The sequence below is a fragment of the Antechinus flavipes genome, chromosome 6 (assembly GCF_016432865.1).
Source record: "Antechinus flavipes isolate AdamAnt ecotype Samford, QLD, Australia chromosome 6, AdamAnt_v2, whole genome shotgun sequence".
NCBI lineage: Eukaryota > Metazoa > Chordata > Mammalia > Dasyuromorphia > Dasyuridae > Antechinus > Antechinus flavipes.
Window position 1 is genome coordinate 31,091,553 of NC_067403.1, and position 15,389 is coordinate 31,106,941.

General features: G+C 32.3%; 1 protein-coding gene across 2 annotated transcripts in view; it reads right to left on the reverse strand.

Moving 5' to 3' along the window:
* The window catches only part of ATP8A1 (ATPase phospholipid transporting 8A1), a 256,720-nt gene that overhangs the window by 45,014 nt on the left and 196,317 nt on the right, over window positions 1-15,389 (reverse strand). For both annotated transcript variants that reach the window (XM_051966099.1, XM_051966098.1), the window contains exons 28-32: window positions 11,157-11,231; window positions 10,918-11,040; window positions 6,973-7,051; window positions 2,655-2,716; window positions 1,473-1,529 (exon numbers count right to left, since the gene is read on the reverse strand). In XM_051966099.1, the coding sequence (XP_051822059.1) occupies window positions 1,473-1,529; window positions 2,655-2,716; window positions 6,973-7,051; window positions 10,918-11,040; window positions 11,157-11,231 (396 nt within the window). The remainder of the gene's footprint in view (window positions 1-1,472; window positions 1,530-2,654; window positions 2,717-6,972; window positions 7,052-10,917; window positions 11,041-11,156; window positions 11,232-15,389) is intronic.

Below are 15,389 nucleotides of genomic sequence, written 5' to 3' on the forward strand. Positions count from 1 at the left end.
TTTTCATTATTATCAGTATGCTTTTTCAAAATGTATGACCAATTTAATCCATATTGTTTTTTAAATAGATACAAATTTAAAAAATTAATTAAGAGATATTGCAGGAGATGATTTTAAGGTAATTTTGAAGTTTTCATAAATGAAGAGAGTTATCTGATATACCTGTGATTTCATTGATATAAGAAATTGTCTATTCGTGCAGGTACCAGTATCTTTTCTGGAAATGATGGTTATGTATATCTGCCTGGAGGTCAGAATTTTAGGAAGCTTCCTGTTAGCTATGAACTCTGGTGTAAATAGAAGGGACCGCTGTGCATTAACGAAAATAGTCATGAACAAATTCTAAGAGATTTACCCACTGATAAGGGAGGGACCTATCTTTAGGTCTTTCTCAATAAAACTGCATATAAAATCATGCAGCAGGATAGAGATATTGAAGATTCACAAATGTGTTTGAGAAATGATAGCTAATGAAGAGGACAAAAAGAAAAACTATTAAAAAACAAGAAGAAACTTTACTGGTACAACAATTTAGGATATTTCAGCAAGTAATCTTACAAATACTTTTAATATCCCTGAGGGCATCTATATATATATATCTGTATCTATATGAATGGTGTAGTCATCAAAGTTCAAAATGTCCACTGATTCAATCACAGACTGATCTAGAAAGAACTCTTTTCAAATATAATCCTTTTAAAATCCTTTTAATATAATATAATATAATATAATATAATATAATATAATATAATATAATATAATATAATATAATATTATATATATATAATAACAAATGAGAACTGTTTGTAAAAATTTGGGTCCATAGTATGTAAGCCTCTATTATCTGGAAAATTCACATATTTGGAATATTTCTTAACTTTTATCTAAACATGATGTCCAACTTAGCCACTAGCACAAAGTTCATGTTGAATAAATGCTTGTTGAATGAAGCATTTTGGATATTTCAATTACATGTATGTAACCATAATTATTCTTCACTCTTTAATATTAGAATACCTTGATTCAGACCAGTTCCAATAGACAGAGAGCCATCTGTACCCAGAGAGAGGACTGTGGGGACTGTGTGTGGATTACAACATAGTATTTTCACTTTTTTGGTTGTTGTTTGCTTGCTTTTTGTTTTCTTTCACATTTTTTCCCTTTTTGATCTGATTTTTTCTTGTGCAGCATGACAATTGTGGAAATGTATAGAAAAATTGCACATGTTTAACATATATTGGATTACTTGCTGTTTAAGGGAGGAAGGAAAAAAATTGGAACACAAAGTTTTGCAAGGGTGAATACTGAAAATTATCTATGCAAATACTTTGAAAATAAAAAGCTTTTTAAAAATAAAAAAAGATCTTACGTTTTGGAAAATAGCATAAGAAATGAAAAGGAAAAAATGATAGCTATCAACACACACCATAAGGTAGCACATAGCTTTTTGTCTTAATGTAAAACGTCCTTACCAAAGTCCAATATGATGTCTCCAATCCAGCTTTCAAACACACAGTGATCACTACAAACTAAAACAAAAAGATAAACTGGTTATTTCATTTTATTGCCATGACTGTTTTCTAAATGATATAATCAAAGATTTAAAAAATGCTAGTTATTATTCAGCTCATCATAGGAACTGCTAGTGATTTGTTGCTCATCTTATAGATTTTAAAGTTAGATAGATAGATTCCTAGAGCTCACTTAATCTACCCCTTAATTTCAAACATGAGAAAAGGTCTTATAAGTGATGACCAAATTTGTTACATCACAGCAAACTCTCTGAATTTACCTAGGTTGGTTCTTGGGTAAAAGATATATCATGTGATATATGTCCAGACTCAGACCCAATGTCATGCTAGTTAAAACACCTGCCAAGGCTTTTTTGGGCACCATTTTAGTTATAGAAGTTCACCTCTTTGTCACAGTTAGGTATGAAATAAGACTTTTGGGAAGCCAAAAGTAGGGTAATTTTTTCCTAAAGGCCTAAAATTTTTAGCGCCAGATAGTCGCTATTACAATTATTTTGTATTTAAAAGGCAGTTTGATACAGTGAAAAAGGTATCAGACTTGAAATGGGGATAAATCTGTGTTCAAACCCCAAACGTCACCACTTTGCTACTAGTCATAGAACTTTGGGCAAATAAATGAGTAAAACTTTCTCCTCAAAAAGTCTCAAAAAATCACAGATTTAGGATTGGAAGGAACTTGAAAGATATGTTTTGTAGATGAAACAAGCCTAATGAGGCTAAGTGGCTTCTTGAGGTCACAAAGGCAGTAGGCAGGAGAGCTTTCATGCAAACCCAGGTCTTTGGGACTTTATAATCAATATTCTTTTTTATTTGGCCCTTGCTTAGTGGAAAAAAAAAGTCCTTTGCAATCAATCAAGTGGTATAAAAATCTTAAAGTCATATCATCATAATGATATGATATGATTACAAATCATAAGGAACTCTAAGATGTTTGTTTTTTGCTTAAAGGAATGCCAATTTATTAAAACTTAAAATAAAACAATTTTATTTTAAAAAATCTCAATGACTTAAATACCTAAGCAAAACTCATAAATTTATATATTTAAAAAGAAAATATTAGGTGAATAAGAAATAAGGAAATATCTTTACTTGTAAAACAAAAACTAAAATGTTCAGACTCACAGTATAAACAATGTTTCCCAACAATAGATAATCAGAAGTTTTTCCATTTCCAAAGACAGTACCTGAAGGAAAAGAAAAAAATTTTAAAAGCAATTTTAACTTTTTTCAATTCTTTTCTATTTCTTAAAACATATATACCTAACAGAATAAAATTATAATTACTTATTATATACTCTCTACAGGAAGACACTTTGATACCCACTGGGAGAGAAACTTTAGATAAGGTATAGTTATTATGCTTATGGACTTTACAATAAATATCTCATTATACTCAACAAGAGGTAGATAGATGTAATTTGGTAAATAATAAATTAGGGGAATGGAGCAATGTCTAATTAACTCACCATTACCAATCTCCAGATTTGAATTTATTGCTACTATGCTTATGGACCCATTAAATTATGTACACCAATGAAAAAGCAGACTTAAGTGATCATTCAGATTGAAAAGATAAGTGTACTCAATGGATTTAATGAGCTCAAAGTGGTCATATTTTTGACCCAAGCAGAAATTCCTATGCATTAACTTGGATTGATATGAAAGATGAATAGGAGGAGGTTAAGAGAATAGCTAGAATGGTTTAGGTTATAGTGATGAGGGCATGTGCTCTGGTGGGACTTTCTGCCAAGGTTTCCGAAGGATTTACTTTCTCAAAAGTGTTTTTATTATTTTGTGAGCATATAATGATCTAAGTCCATCTATAGCTTCCATAATGTTTTATAAATGAATTTTAATTCTCAAGGGGTTTTGACTGTCATGTCCCTTTACTTGGTGAGGAGACTATATATCTTGCTTTGCTGAACTGAATTCTGGAATCTCTTAGCTTCCTTGTTTTGTTGATTACTTCTCCTTCTCCAAGACTCAATATATTTAATTTTGCATTTTTTCCATTGTTGATAGCCTGACAATCAAGTTAGATTCAAATTGTGATAATTATGTATTCCCTCATCTTACCCTTTTCTCCTATTATGTGCCTATTTTATTTGGACATTTTGCTTTTTGAAAGAAACAAAAACAATGACAATTATTTGCAAAAAATAAGTTCTGAGGGGGAAAAGTACTTACTAAAGTCAGAGATATTAAAAGTTTTTTATTTTCTATTTTTGGAACTATTATCATAAAGCTAATACTTAGGCAATCCTCATAACTTTTCAAGGGAATAGGATAATTGTCTGATTTGCCATGTTTCACAGAAAGATGATTTTTGATTTTTCACCCTATAATACAAACATGTCACTTCAAATATAGAAATCTTGCTTTGAGGCAGGAATCTTCAGGGCTTGAAAAAGCAAAGTAGGGAAGGAATACTGCCCATCACACCCTGAAATCTTCCACGTTCAGGTGAGGGTAGAATTTAGAATTAATTTGAATTAATTTGCTCCTTACAAGGAATTGAGTCTAACTGAGTGGATATCTCAAAGAAGGACAATCTGAAGAGTTGAGAGGAGAATTTAGATCCTATCACTTCTCCCTAATGGAGAAATGGAGGAAACCAGGTTTGGAGTCTGTTATTGAGAGGGGAGTTGTCTGGGAGAAGGAAATCTTTGTCTGCAGAATGCTTTACTTCCACCTAGGGTCTGATAGAGGGGAGGCCATGAGAGCTTTCTCTGTGCTGACCATTATTGCCATGTTGGTTTAAGACCTCCGAGAGCCCATCCCAGGCAGGAAATATGAAAACCTTTGAAGATTCAGGCCTTTGCTGAAAGAACTGAATGGTGATTTTGGAGTCCAGCTAGAGGAGAAATGACTTAGCTGGACAGGTGACTTTTGGCCAGAATACTGCTGAAGATGGCCAAGAACTTTAAAGACCTTCAGTGTTTTGTCACTGGCAAAAGTGGTTTCCTAAGCTTTGGAAAGTTGCTGTCTACTCTCCTGGGCTGACACTGGGTACACTGGGGAGAGTTTGGAACCCACGTTTATGGATGGGCTGTTTTGGGCATTTTTATTTGCCTTTGCATTTTGCGTAGCAAACATTTCATGACTAAAAGTCAATGGTACTTTTTTTGGGTGATTTGTAGTGTGTAGTGGAGGTATAGCTTCCCCACACTAGAATTACCCTTAGAAATTTGCGAATCATAGCAGTATGACCATCTCCTTAGAAGTGTTCCCTCTCAGCCCCTGATTTCCTTTCCAGGAAAGTTGGGGAGCACAAGCTCCAGTCTCTAACAGAATCTGGAGACAAACCCACTCCACTTCTAATTTGGTGTTTTTCTCAATGTCTCAATCCAGACGATGCTTTGTCTATATTGCATTATTTCCTGTTAATCAATTACATTTAATTTTTTTGGATGCTTTAATTTTTCTTTTGCTTTGGCTTTTCATTTTCAGTGGCTTCTGATTCTCATCTTAAAAAAAAAAAATCAATCTAATGTAATCTCCCAAAGGACAGCAACTATTTTATTTTTCTCTCTGAACCCCTTGCATCTAGCTTTAGAGAAGTTGCTTAATGAAAGCTTGTTGTGAAAGTCAAAATTGTATTTTGATACAACAAATATTTTTCATTAAACAATAAGAAAAGTTACTTCTGATGATTTTCTGGAAAAAATATTCAAGTATTACATTCATGAGGCTTCTGCCTTTTTGACCTCTTCTTTTGTTGATCCCCATCTATATTTCTCACCAACTTTGTCCTTCTTTGAGCAAACTTTCTAAAAAAGAAATTGCCAATTGGCAAGTTATGTGGTTTGGAGGAGCCTTTAAAGAACTTTTCTGACTCTTCATCCTGTGAAATGCATTCTGTAATACCAACTTGAATTCACCTTCAAGGTATCGTATGTGAATAAGTTCATCATTTCTAGGTGAGGTATCGAAGAAATTTTGTTTCTTTTTGCCTTTGGGATCATAATGAAATAGCTCCTTTAGTCTCTTTTTCAACTATAATCTGCATACACTCCTTCCATTTATCTACAATTTCTCTGTGTTCTATTTTCATTTATTAAAAGAACAACAGTATGGATCATAAGGGAAACAGAAGTGACAGGAGGATATTAACCATTAGTTGGTTGTCTGACCCTCCTTTCTAACTAAACCCTCTATAAGGAAGAGATGTACAATTTTCAAAACTTTCTAGATTGAATGGAGTCCGGGAGCAAAAAACAAATTCAGATGTGTATGTTTATTTGATTTTTTTTCACAGTCATTGTCTATTTCACATTCCTATTTCCTACCCCTATTTTCTGGAGAGAAAGGAAGCCTTTTAAGTTCACTAAAGAAGACATAATTTAATGTTAAGTAACAAAGTTGATTAAGAGGTAGAAAACTATAGATAAAAAGAGATTTTTCACCTCTCTTACTTGATATTCCTAAATTTTAAGTATTAAAATCGACATAAGGGGGCAGAAAGAAATATTTTCAAGCCACCAACAGGGATGCTATGAAGACCATGACTTTATATAAGCAGATCTATGTAAGTCACATCATTTGAGGGAAGCACAAATACAGTGAAAACAAGCAGTAATTCAAAACTCCTTATTTGCAACTTTGGAATAGATTCAGAGACAGATCAGATTAATCAGATCATCTATAGGTAACTTGTTAAGCAGATAATGCTTAACAGAAGATGAAAATTACTTATGTTAATATAGTGTTCCTGAATCCTTAGTTTTGAAGTATATAATATGCATATTTATTTATACAATAAAAACAAAGGCTCTGATAAATTAGCATCCCTTCCAAGATTTCCAACATAGTCTGTTTACAGAGATGCCAGGATAACCTATTGCATTTCTGGAGAGCTCCATTCAGAAAAGCCTATGTATTTACTTTTATGGGTGAAGGAAATGTACTACAATTCTATCAACAAAGACAAAATAAAATCATGTCCTTAAAAAAAAAAAAAAAGAGGCAGCAAAAGGTCTTAAACCAAAGGATGACCCAATAATTTCAAATAAAAGAAATCTTATTCACAGAATACATTAATGCGGCAGGAACAAAACAACGACATATATTTTCTTAATGTTTAGACTTCACAAAAGTCTTGTAGATAAAGAACAAATGGAATGCAAATAAGCATTCAACCATACATCATATAGACACAGCATTAAAACCTTTTGAATTAAAAGAAGTGAAATTCATTTAACTCTCTTTAAGTTTCAAAAACATGAAAAGCTGAGCTTTTGCATACATTAAAATCCCTTTGAAGTCAAAAGAATAATAAGAAATTTTAATGTATATGCAATTTAAAAATATATACATTACTTCAGATCAAGAAAAATACAGTAAAACAAGATACTGCAGTAATTTTAACACATATTGACATAGAGTTATTTTTTTTTAAAGTAAAAAGGCATCTCTTAACATTCATATCCCTTCTACTTACCATACTGGAGGGCTTTTAGTGGAAACCAAAACAGAATAACTGAGTGGAAGAGGCCATTTAAACAATGAACCCAGAAAACCTAAGGGAAAACAAAAATCCATGAGAACCATTTGCGATAAACTAGCTCTATGAACTCTGACCTTTCTTTTTTTATCTGTGGGCTAGATTCACAAAATGTGTTTCTGTCAGGCCACCACTGTGAACTAATAGAACTGACAGACACTTTTTGCCTCTTAGCCCTTCATGGGTCATTTATTTATTTTTACGTTTCCAAAAGTGTTTATTCAGTTTCACTTTTAATTTTTTTTTCTCTTTTTGGAAAATCTTGAAAGAATATACCACGTTTAATACTTGTCTGATAAAGAAAAGTAAAATTTAAAATTTAAACAGCCCAAATTCTTTACATGGGGATTATTTCCATACATAAGAGAACTGTTTATATCTTTGCCATTCATTTAATCTGCTCATGCAAGGTTAAAGTCTCCTGTAACAAACATATAATGCTCTGAGTTGGAAAAAAAAAAAAATGTAAAATTTTAAACTAAAAAATTGACTATAAAGTTGTAAAATCTTATTCAAAAGACATTCTAAATTTTTTCTTACCACCTGTCAAATGTTAAGTGGGATCTGCACGTCATAGATATAAACATTCATAAAAGTCAAATAACCTACTTAAAGCAATTGCATTCTAAACAGCATCACGCAACTACCACTGGTGCTTTCTTTGGGATGGATGTGTGAAAGAAAGTTATAGAAAACCGATTTGGAACTCTTGTAGCTTTCTGAACGGTAATTAACTTTTCTCATTTAAAAGTGCTACTTGCAAATGTAACTTTTGTTGTATAAAATTGGCATGTATTAATAGTTTTAAGCTGTTCAAACAAGAGAAATTAAGTTGCCTGCCTTCCAAAATTTTCCACTGTGATCTCAACATCCTTTGTTAGCTTACTCAACTCTACTGGATTGTATGATCCAATTTACGCTCCAATACATTACACATTTGAACTTGTGTTACTCATTAACCTTTGTCTCTTCTCCTCGCTATGTCATTACCACAAGTTTTATTTGACAGAAAGCACAGGTGGGTGCAAGAAAAATTAGTTCTACTTTTCCATTTTCCTGACCGATACTTATTGTCACATGCTAATCCTTTAACCTCTGTCATGACCTCATAACCTGTGACCCTTTTTACCATAACAAACGTATGCATCATCATTCAAGGCAACAATGCTCCCACACTCGGGACCCACATCAACTGCTGTTTATACAACTATGTATTTTGTAGTCATTTGTCTCCGAATTTTCAAATGCTCAGATGGAATTTAAGCACGGAATTTTCACTAAAATTAATAGAAAATTTAATATCCTACAAAATAAATGAGATAAAAGTGGGAAGGTCTAAAAAAATAAAGCATTTCTGTTACTGAAATGTTTCAGCAGTATAAATGATTTCAGTTGATTTGCCCTTTTTGGGGGGATTTACAAATATCAAAGTTATTTTTAATCTAAGAGAAGAAAAAGAATATCCTCACAAATGTGTCTCCTAAATTCGAAGTATCTGGCTTTAAAAATTCTAGATTCTTTCCTAGAACTTAAACAAAGATACATATATAAAATTAATTAAGCCAATTCAGTTTTTACGTTTCTTATAAAATATTATAACAGTTTTGCAAATACATTGCTAAGTAATTCTGTGAAGCATAGAAAAAGACACGGTTGATTTCATTCCTTTAAAAAAAAAAAAAAAAACTAACCACTCACAACCAAATGTTTGGCAAGTTGGTATAATTTTTTATTTAGTGAGCAACCTGATAGATGGAATATCTACAAATAATCTGATTTCAGCTTTTCTTTACTATATGAAGCCAATTCCCAATTTTGTTAGTAGTAGAAGAAATTAAAATGTAGAAATATTTCTAATATTTATATGTCATTACCAAAAGAAAGTCAGAATTTTGTCTTCGAAGCAAGTAATTATGGAAATAGGGAAAATACAGCAGACAATCAGGTAGTTGGATATAAAGGGGACATCCATGAAATGTTTACAAGCTGTTTTAAAATGTGCTGAATCTATAACCTATGTCAAATTGCTTTGCTTTTCAATGATGGGGGAGAGAAGGGCAGAGGGGAAGTTGGGAGGAACTCTTAATTAAAAAAAACACAACAAATGTTACAATTTTTTATGGGTAATTGAAAAAAATACTTGGAAAAATAAAAAAGTAAAAAATGCTGCATCTCATCCTTATCTAGTGCCATGTAAACCATGATTCTTTTTCTCATAAACTCCTAGCACTGTTAATTGTGATATTAGAAACTCTAGGCCATTTCAGAGAGCCCCATGAATTCGACAAATACTGAAGGTTGGTAGGAAGAGAGACACTATTTATATTGTTAGATCTCTCTAATCACGAGGATATGCTAAAATTCACACACACACATCTATGAAATCAAGGGATGAATTAAAAGTATATTAAATTACATATGAAATAACTTTGTATTATTTCATAGCATTCAGTATATTTGAAATGACAAAACTCATAAATATTAAAATTTCAATAAGGAATGATTTTTTTCCCATTACAGTATGTATTTTCCCTCTTCTTATATGGAACCTACAGATACGTGCATAAAGAGAATGGTGAATATAAAACACTGAAGATGAGAACAAGACAGAAAGCCACAAAGCCTATAATTGCTTTGTATTTAGGATAGAACTAGGCAAATAACCAGCACTCAGAGAACTTTGATATTTGCATAAATAGCAAAAGCCTGTGCTTCTAATGTGAAGTAGGATATAAATTCCCAACTGTAGATTATAATATTTCACATATGCTAATTTAATAGAGAGACACCAGTGGCACAGGGGATAAAATGATGGTTTTGAAGCCAGGAAGGAACGAGTTTGGCTCCTCATTGGCTGTGTGACTCTGGGCGAGGAACTGATCCCTCAGTGATCTGGGCAATACTCTGGGGCTGTAAGTCCAAGGGAAGGTGATGAATGACCTGCAGAGGCAGAATTAATTTCCTCATACAAGAGTTGCCTCTATCAATGAAATCTCAGGTCCAGTACATGTCCCCCGCCCAATTTAACATCTCCTTTTGTGGCTTGGCAAAGTTGAGAGCCACGATCTTTTTGTTCTTCCTCAAAGTCAAATATTTAAAACCATAAATAGAACCTGAAATTTAAGTTAAAACACTCTAATTCTGTATGACCTCCAAATTAATGGGGAATGATATAAAAGCTCCTCCCTCTACAAACTTAATGACAGCCCTCATTGTCCTTTGCTTCACTTTTCCACAGAGGTCAGTAATCCATTTCCACACAACATTTCAAATACATAAGACCAGAAGGGCCAAGGGGACAATCACTTCTGACTGCCCAAGACAGCTTCATTACCAGCTAGTAAAAGCTGTTTAGCAGCAGTTGTAGCAAAAAAAAAAAAAAAAAAAAAAGCCTACCAATGTACTATTATCTTGTGTGTGTCTGTACACACACACATACATATATATACATATATAATATTTATTATAATACATAAGTGTATTTATATGTGTGTGTATCTATGCACATATTTATGTGGTGGGTATATATACATATATATGTGCATATATACACATATAATACATAAGTGTATATATGATTTATTGATATTTTATATATATATGTGTGTATTTAAGTGTGTATATATGTCTATACACACACACCCCTATCTATATACACTTATAGACAGACACGATATATGTATATAGATATGTACATATAAATACACACATACACATATATATGCACACATGTGTATGTATATATGAGACTTATGATCATGAAAGGCAGCTTATTTTTATTTATGACTAAGAGAAACCTCATTCTTTGAAGACATTTACCAAATAAGAATCTAGAAATTATCATAAAAGAAACAATCATAAGCTCAGCTGATTCCCCCCTACCTTTGTGTTGAAATCCAACGCGTTCTGAGACGTTTTGTATAATTCTGGATACTTCAGCATATTCTCTTTTCGACAAGATCTTTCAAATATTCCAAGAGTAAGAGGAGGCATTGCTGTAAACATCTAAGCCAGATAAAAAATAAGTTTTAAAAGTTTTAAGTATAATATTAAGAATCCCAATGAAGAAATATTTGTCACAAGATGATGGCAATTGTAAGCAGCCTATATATCAAGCTTACCACGTTATAAAGGCCTATACACCAGCGTTCAAAGAGAATTTGTCCGGAAAAGCCATTTACAAAGGCAAACCAGATCTGAAAAAGACAATTAAAAGATAAAAATATAATTTTGTCAGTGTTAGACACTTAAAATATCCTACACAAGGCCACTGAATTTATATTTAAAATTTTGCTGTTCTTCTGAACTATATTTTAAAGCAGTATTCTTATTTTTGTTTTATGTTTCTGCTTAAATGGATGCTTTTGTTATTCAGGTCAACATTTGTTTAACCTAAATAGTTCTGATGCCTATGTTTATTATATTATGTTGAGTACAGATTTGTGAGAAATAATTTTCTACTAAAAACCTCAATATTGACTTTTAAAAATGAATTTTAATAAAATAAAAACTTTTTTCTAAAAGGCACTCTAAAATGTATGTAGAAATACATATGCATCTAAATATTCATTTATATATATATATATATTCATAAGAGGTTTTGAGGTACTTCAGGTACCTTGTGCTAATTTATTTTAATGACATGCCCCACACTTTTTGTAGTGATGAAATTAGACACTTCTCCAAACTTTTACACTTTAACACAAACTTTAGAAAATTACAAATTAGGACAAAAAATTAAAACCTTAGTTCTTGACCTTTTTTTTCCTTTCTTTAAAATTTTATACTTGGAAAGAAAAGGTCAAAAACATAATGTTTTTCTAGCAACCATGATTGATATTTGCAATTACCTTTTAACTTGGATCACTGACTTGGGGATGCCAATATATAAATCAGAAAAAAAAATTAATTTTTTCAAAATATTTAAGTCAAATGGAAAAATATTCATAGTAAAATGAAAGTGATTTTTTTTTTTTTAGGAGAAAATTGCTGAATAGTGTTCTATGCTCGTAAACACTTTCTTACAACAGTGAAAATAGATGATCTATATAATTTAAAATCGACTTTATCTGAAACAGCAGAGGTTGGCCCAGCAATAAGATTACATAAAAAACAAAATCCAAACCTGTTAAAATAAAGCTGGCCTGACACGCTGGTCAAGTGAATTTGAGAATCAGTATTGCAGAGACTTTGCTACAATTCACGTTTCATTTAACCTCATTAGGGAAGCATGAATTGCTACAAATTCACCATTTATCAATATGTGCCCAGGCTGGCCCCCGATAAAGAACTTCTGTGCACAAGCTGGTCTTCCTCCTTTTTATCATGTAAGGGAATGAGTGAACATGTATAAAAAGAAATGTTGCCCTCGTGAGATGGAAAGGATAACAAAGTCGCCAGAACACACACAAAATAAGTCTAAATTACGTTGGAACTATGACATAAATGGACACCCCCAAAAAGCAAGCACTTTCAAAGCTGAGATTGTAACTGTGCGTGTCATTGATTTGGCTAAAAACTCTGAACAGTGTGCTCATAATGGGACTGGGAGAATTTGCTCATGCAATAGCTTGGCGTCTCCATCTCAGCTAAGATTATTCCTCAGAATTGTGCTTTAAAAAAACAACACTTTTTTTTTTTTTTTTGAATAAGTATAGGCAAATTGATGAGACAGACTTTAATGCTGCCTATTGTGTAGTGAGTTTGGCCTTTTGGAAATGTGGATTATGTAAATACATATTTGTGATACCCACTGTGACAGTAATGGTCCCCCTTCAAAGCCACTACAGCCTATTGTATTAATACATACTAAGAAGCTCTTTCAGAGTTCTTAGAGCATCGTGGAAATACATACAAGGACTTTACAAAAACAAACTTTCAATTATAGTCTCAATAGACTATGGGGAATCTTTCCAAGCTCTTGCAGTGTGAAGAGGACTGATGTTTTTGCATACCAAATTCACTAAATGGACATTAATTTAACTTGAGGTTTTTCTTTACAAGTACATCTAATATCTTTAATACTGCAAGAGAAACATACAGTAATCAATTTTTGGGGGGAGAGAGGACAAAGAAAACTTTGAAAATGTTCACAGCAGCTTCTTGTTTATACAAAAATATCAGTATGGTTCAAAAAGGTAATATAAACCAAAAAATGGGAAAAACCTCAATAAAACAAACTATAAGTTATGCACAGATCAATATTGTTACTTTAATAATTTTAAACTTCAAAATAAGTTTCAACTTTCAAATTAAACTAGCACATCTCAACTCACACTACATTTTAATCACAATTTAAAATGCATCATCAAGTGCCTTGTGGTTAGAAGTGTTGAGATACTTAAATTGGCAGGGCCAACACATTCTTACTTTTATTATTTTACCTACTAAAAGTTACTGTGAAATGAATTCACTTCTTTCTAAAAAGGCCCTTCAGTATTTTTGGAATTTAATTGTAAAAGTACAAAATGATAAATAAGCAAAAATTTCCACATTACAACATTGTTATTAATTATCTTTAAATTAGAAAGACAGTTTGCATCAAGAAAAATTCTTTTCATTGTAAAGAATATTTCCACTCTGCAAAATCATCTTTTTTATTATTTTTGATATTTTGAATATTATGCTATTTGGGGTATTTTTATGATTAAAATATGAACACAGATTAAGGAAGGACTAAAGAATGTCTAACTTCACATAAAAAACATTAACTCTTTTTCTTGAATTGAACCAAAACCAAGGATTTAGAATGAGAACATTACGACTCTGAGGGATTCTATACTGTGGGACAATAATTTGAATGAACCTATGTGTGCTGGTGGATAGTTGTTATTTGCAGCTACTTTCTGTATGAAAAAACAAGGACTGGATATCGGATTGCAATTTAAAGAACAGATTATGATAATAAACTACCTGTCCTTCCATATCTTCTCACCAATATCCCTTCCACCAAAAAGAAGGAAGATGGAAAGGATGTAAGGAAAGGTGATTATATAGAACTAATCTTGGAAGTTATCCCTTCTGCTCAAGACAATTTCTTCATTAGCAAAAAAACTTCAGACCTTCCTCTCTCGGCATTATTTTCTAAATTCCAAGGCCCAGCAGAGGCGTGGCAGCAAAAGCCCCACAGACAAGTTCCTGATGTAGCATTTCTGCATATTAAACAGCAGCTTACAAATAGTCAATGAGTTCTCGGCTCCCACGGCTGATCAGCACAAAAAACTGAAAGGAAAGATTCAAGACTGGCAGTTGTCCTCACTGGGGACATTCAATGATGTATTTTCTGTCTATTCATTCACAGTATTGACATGAGCCATTAACATCTGCAGAACTTGTTTTAGCTGGCAAAAGTTGGGTATCTGGGAATTGATTTAAAAGGTCAACTTGTTTCCAAGATAGCTGAATTACATTTCTTTAAAATACATTTCCATGAAGTTCTAAAAGAAAAATACCTTAAAACGAGATTTCCCTAAGGTTTATAACCTGTTTCCTTTTTAGAGTGTAAAGAATTTGATAAGTATTAAAGTATTAAATCTCTCGTAATGAACTTTCAAATTCAAAGCCAAGTAAAATTGAAGACTAACTAGCTTTGAATCACATAACCTCTGGAGTATACAACAGGCCATTCAAACCTAGTTATCGTTCATTTAGGTTAAAAAATATTTCACGTTCTCTCTATTAGCCCCCAAATTGGAGTCATTTAATTGTTTAATGTCAAATAATCTAAACTAATATAAAAAGAACCAGCCTTGATTCTCATGTTTATTTTGTGAAATTATATTTTTGTAAACTGATTTATTGTTGGCAGTTATTACACTCTACCCATTTTTAACCCATGATCTCTACCAGGAGTTTTATAAGAGAAATCCACTAGGAGATAATCGTTTAAAAGTTTGGGGTAAGAGAAAGAAAAAAAAAAAAAAGGAAAATAGGGAATTGAGTAATTTTGAAGCATTAAGTTATATATTAGTGTAATTCAGTTCAATCTCCTCCTCCTCCTCCTCTATGGCTTTGACCTCAGCCCACTGCCCATGAATAGTAACTATCTGAGGTATATAAATATGTATGATGAAGTAACTAGGTGGGTTGTATGCTTGGTTGCATAATGTAATTTGAGCAACATTAGAAACAAACTAAAATTTTCATAAAACACTGTGGCCTTTCCAATGCTCCTAAATGGCTTAATGTTATCAAAGCCCATCTCTTAATATCAAAATATTTACACAGCTATGAAACTTAGAATACTGTGATCTCAGAAGAATAAAAACAGTTAAGTGACCCAGAAGACAATGGAAAGATGTAGAGTGCTAGAAATATAACTTGCAGCAGGTTCCCAACAATGAACCAAAAAGGAC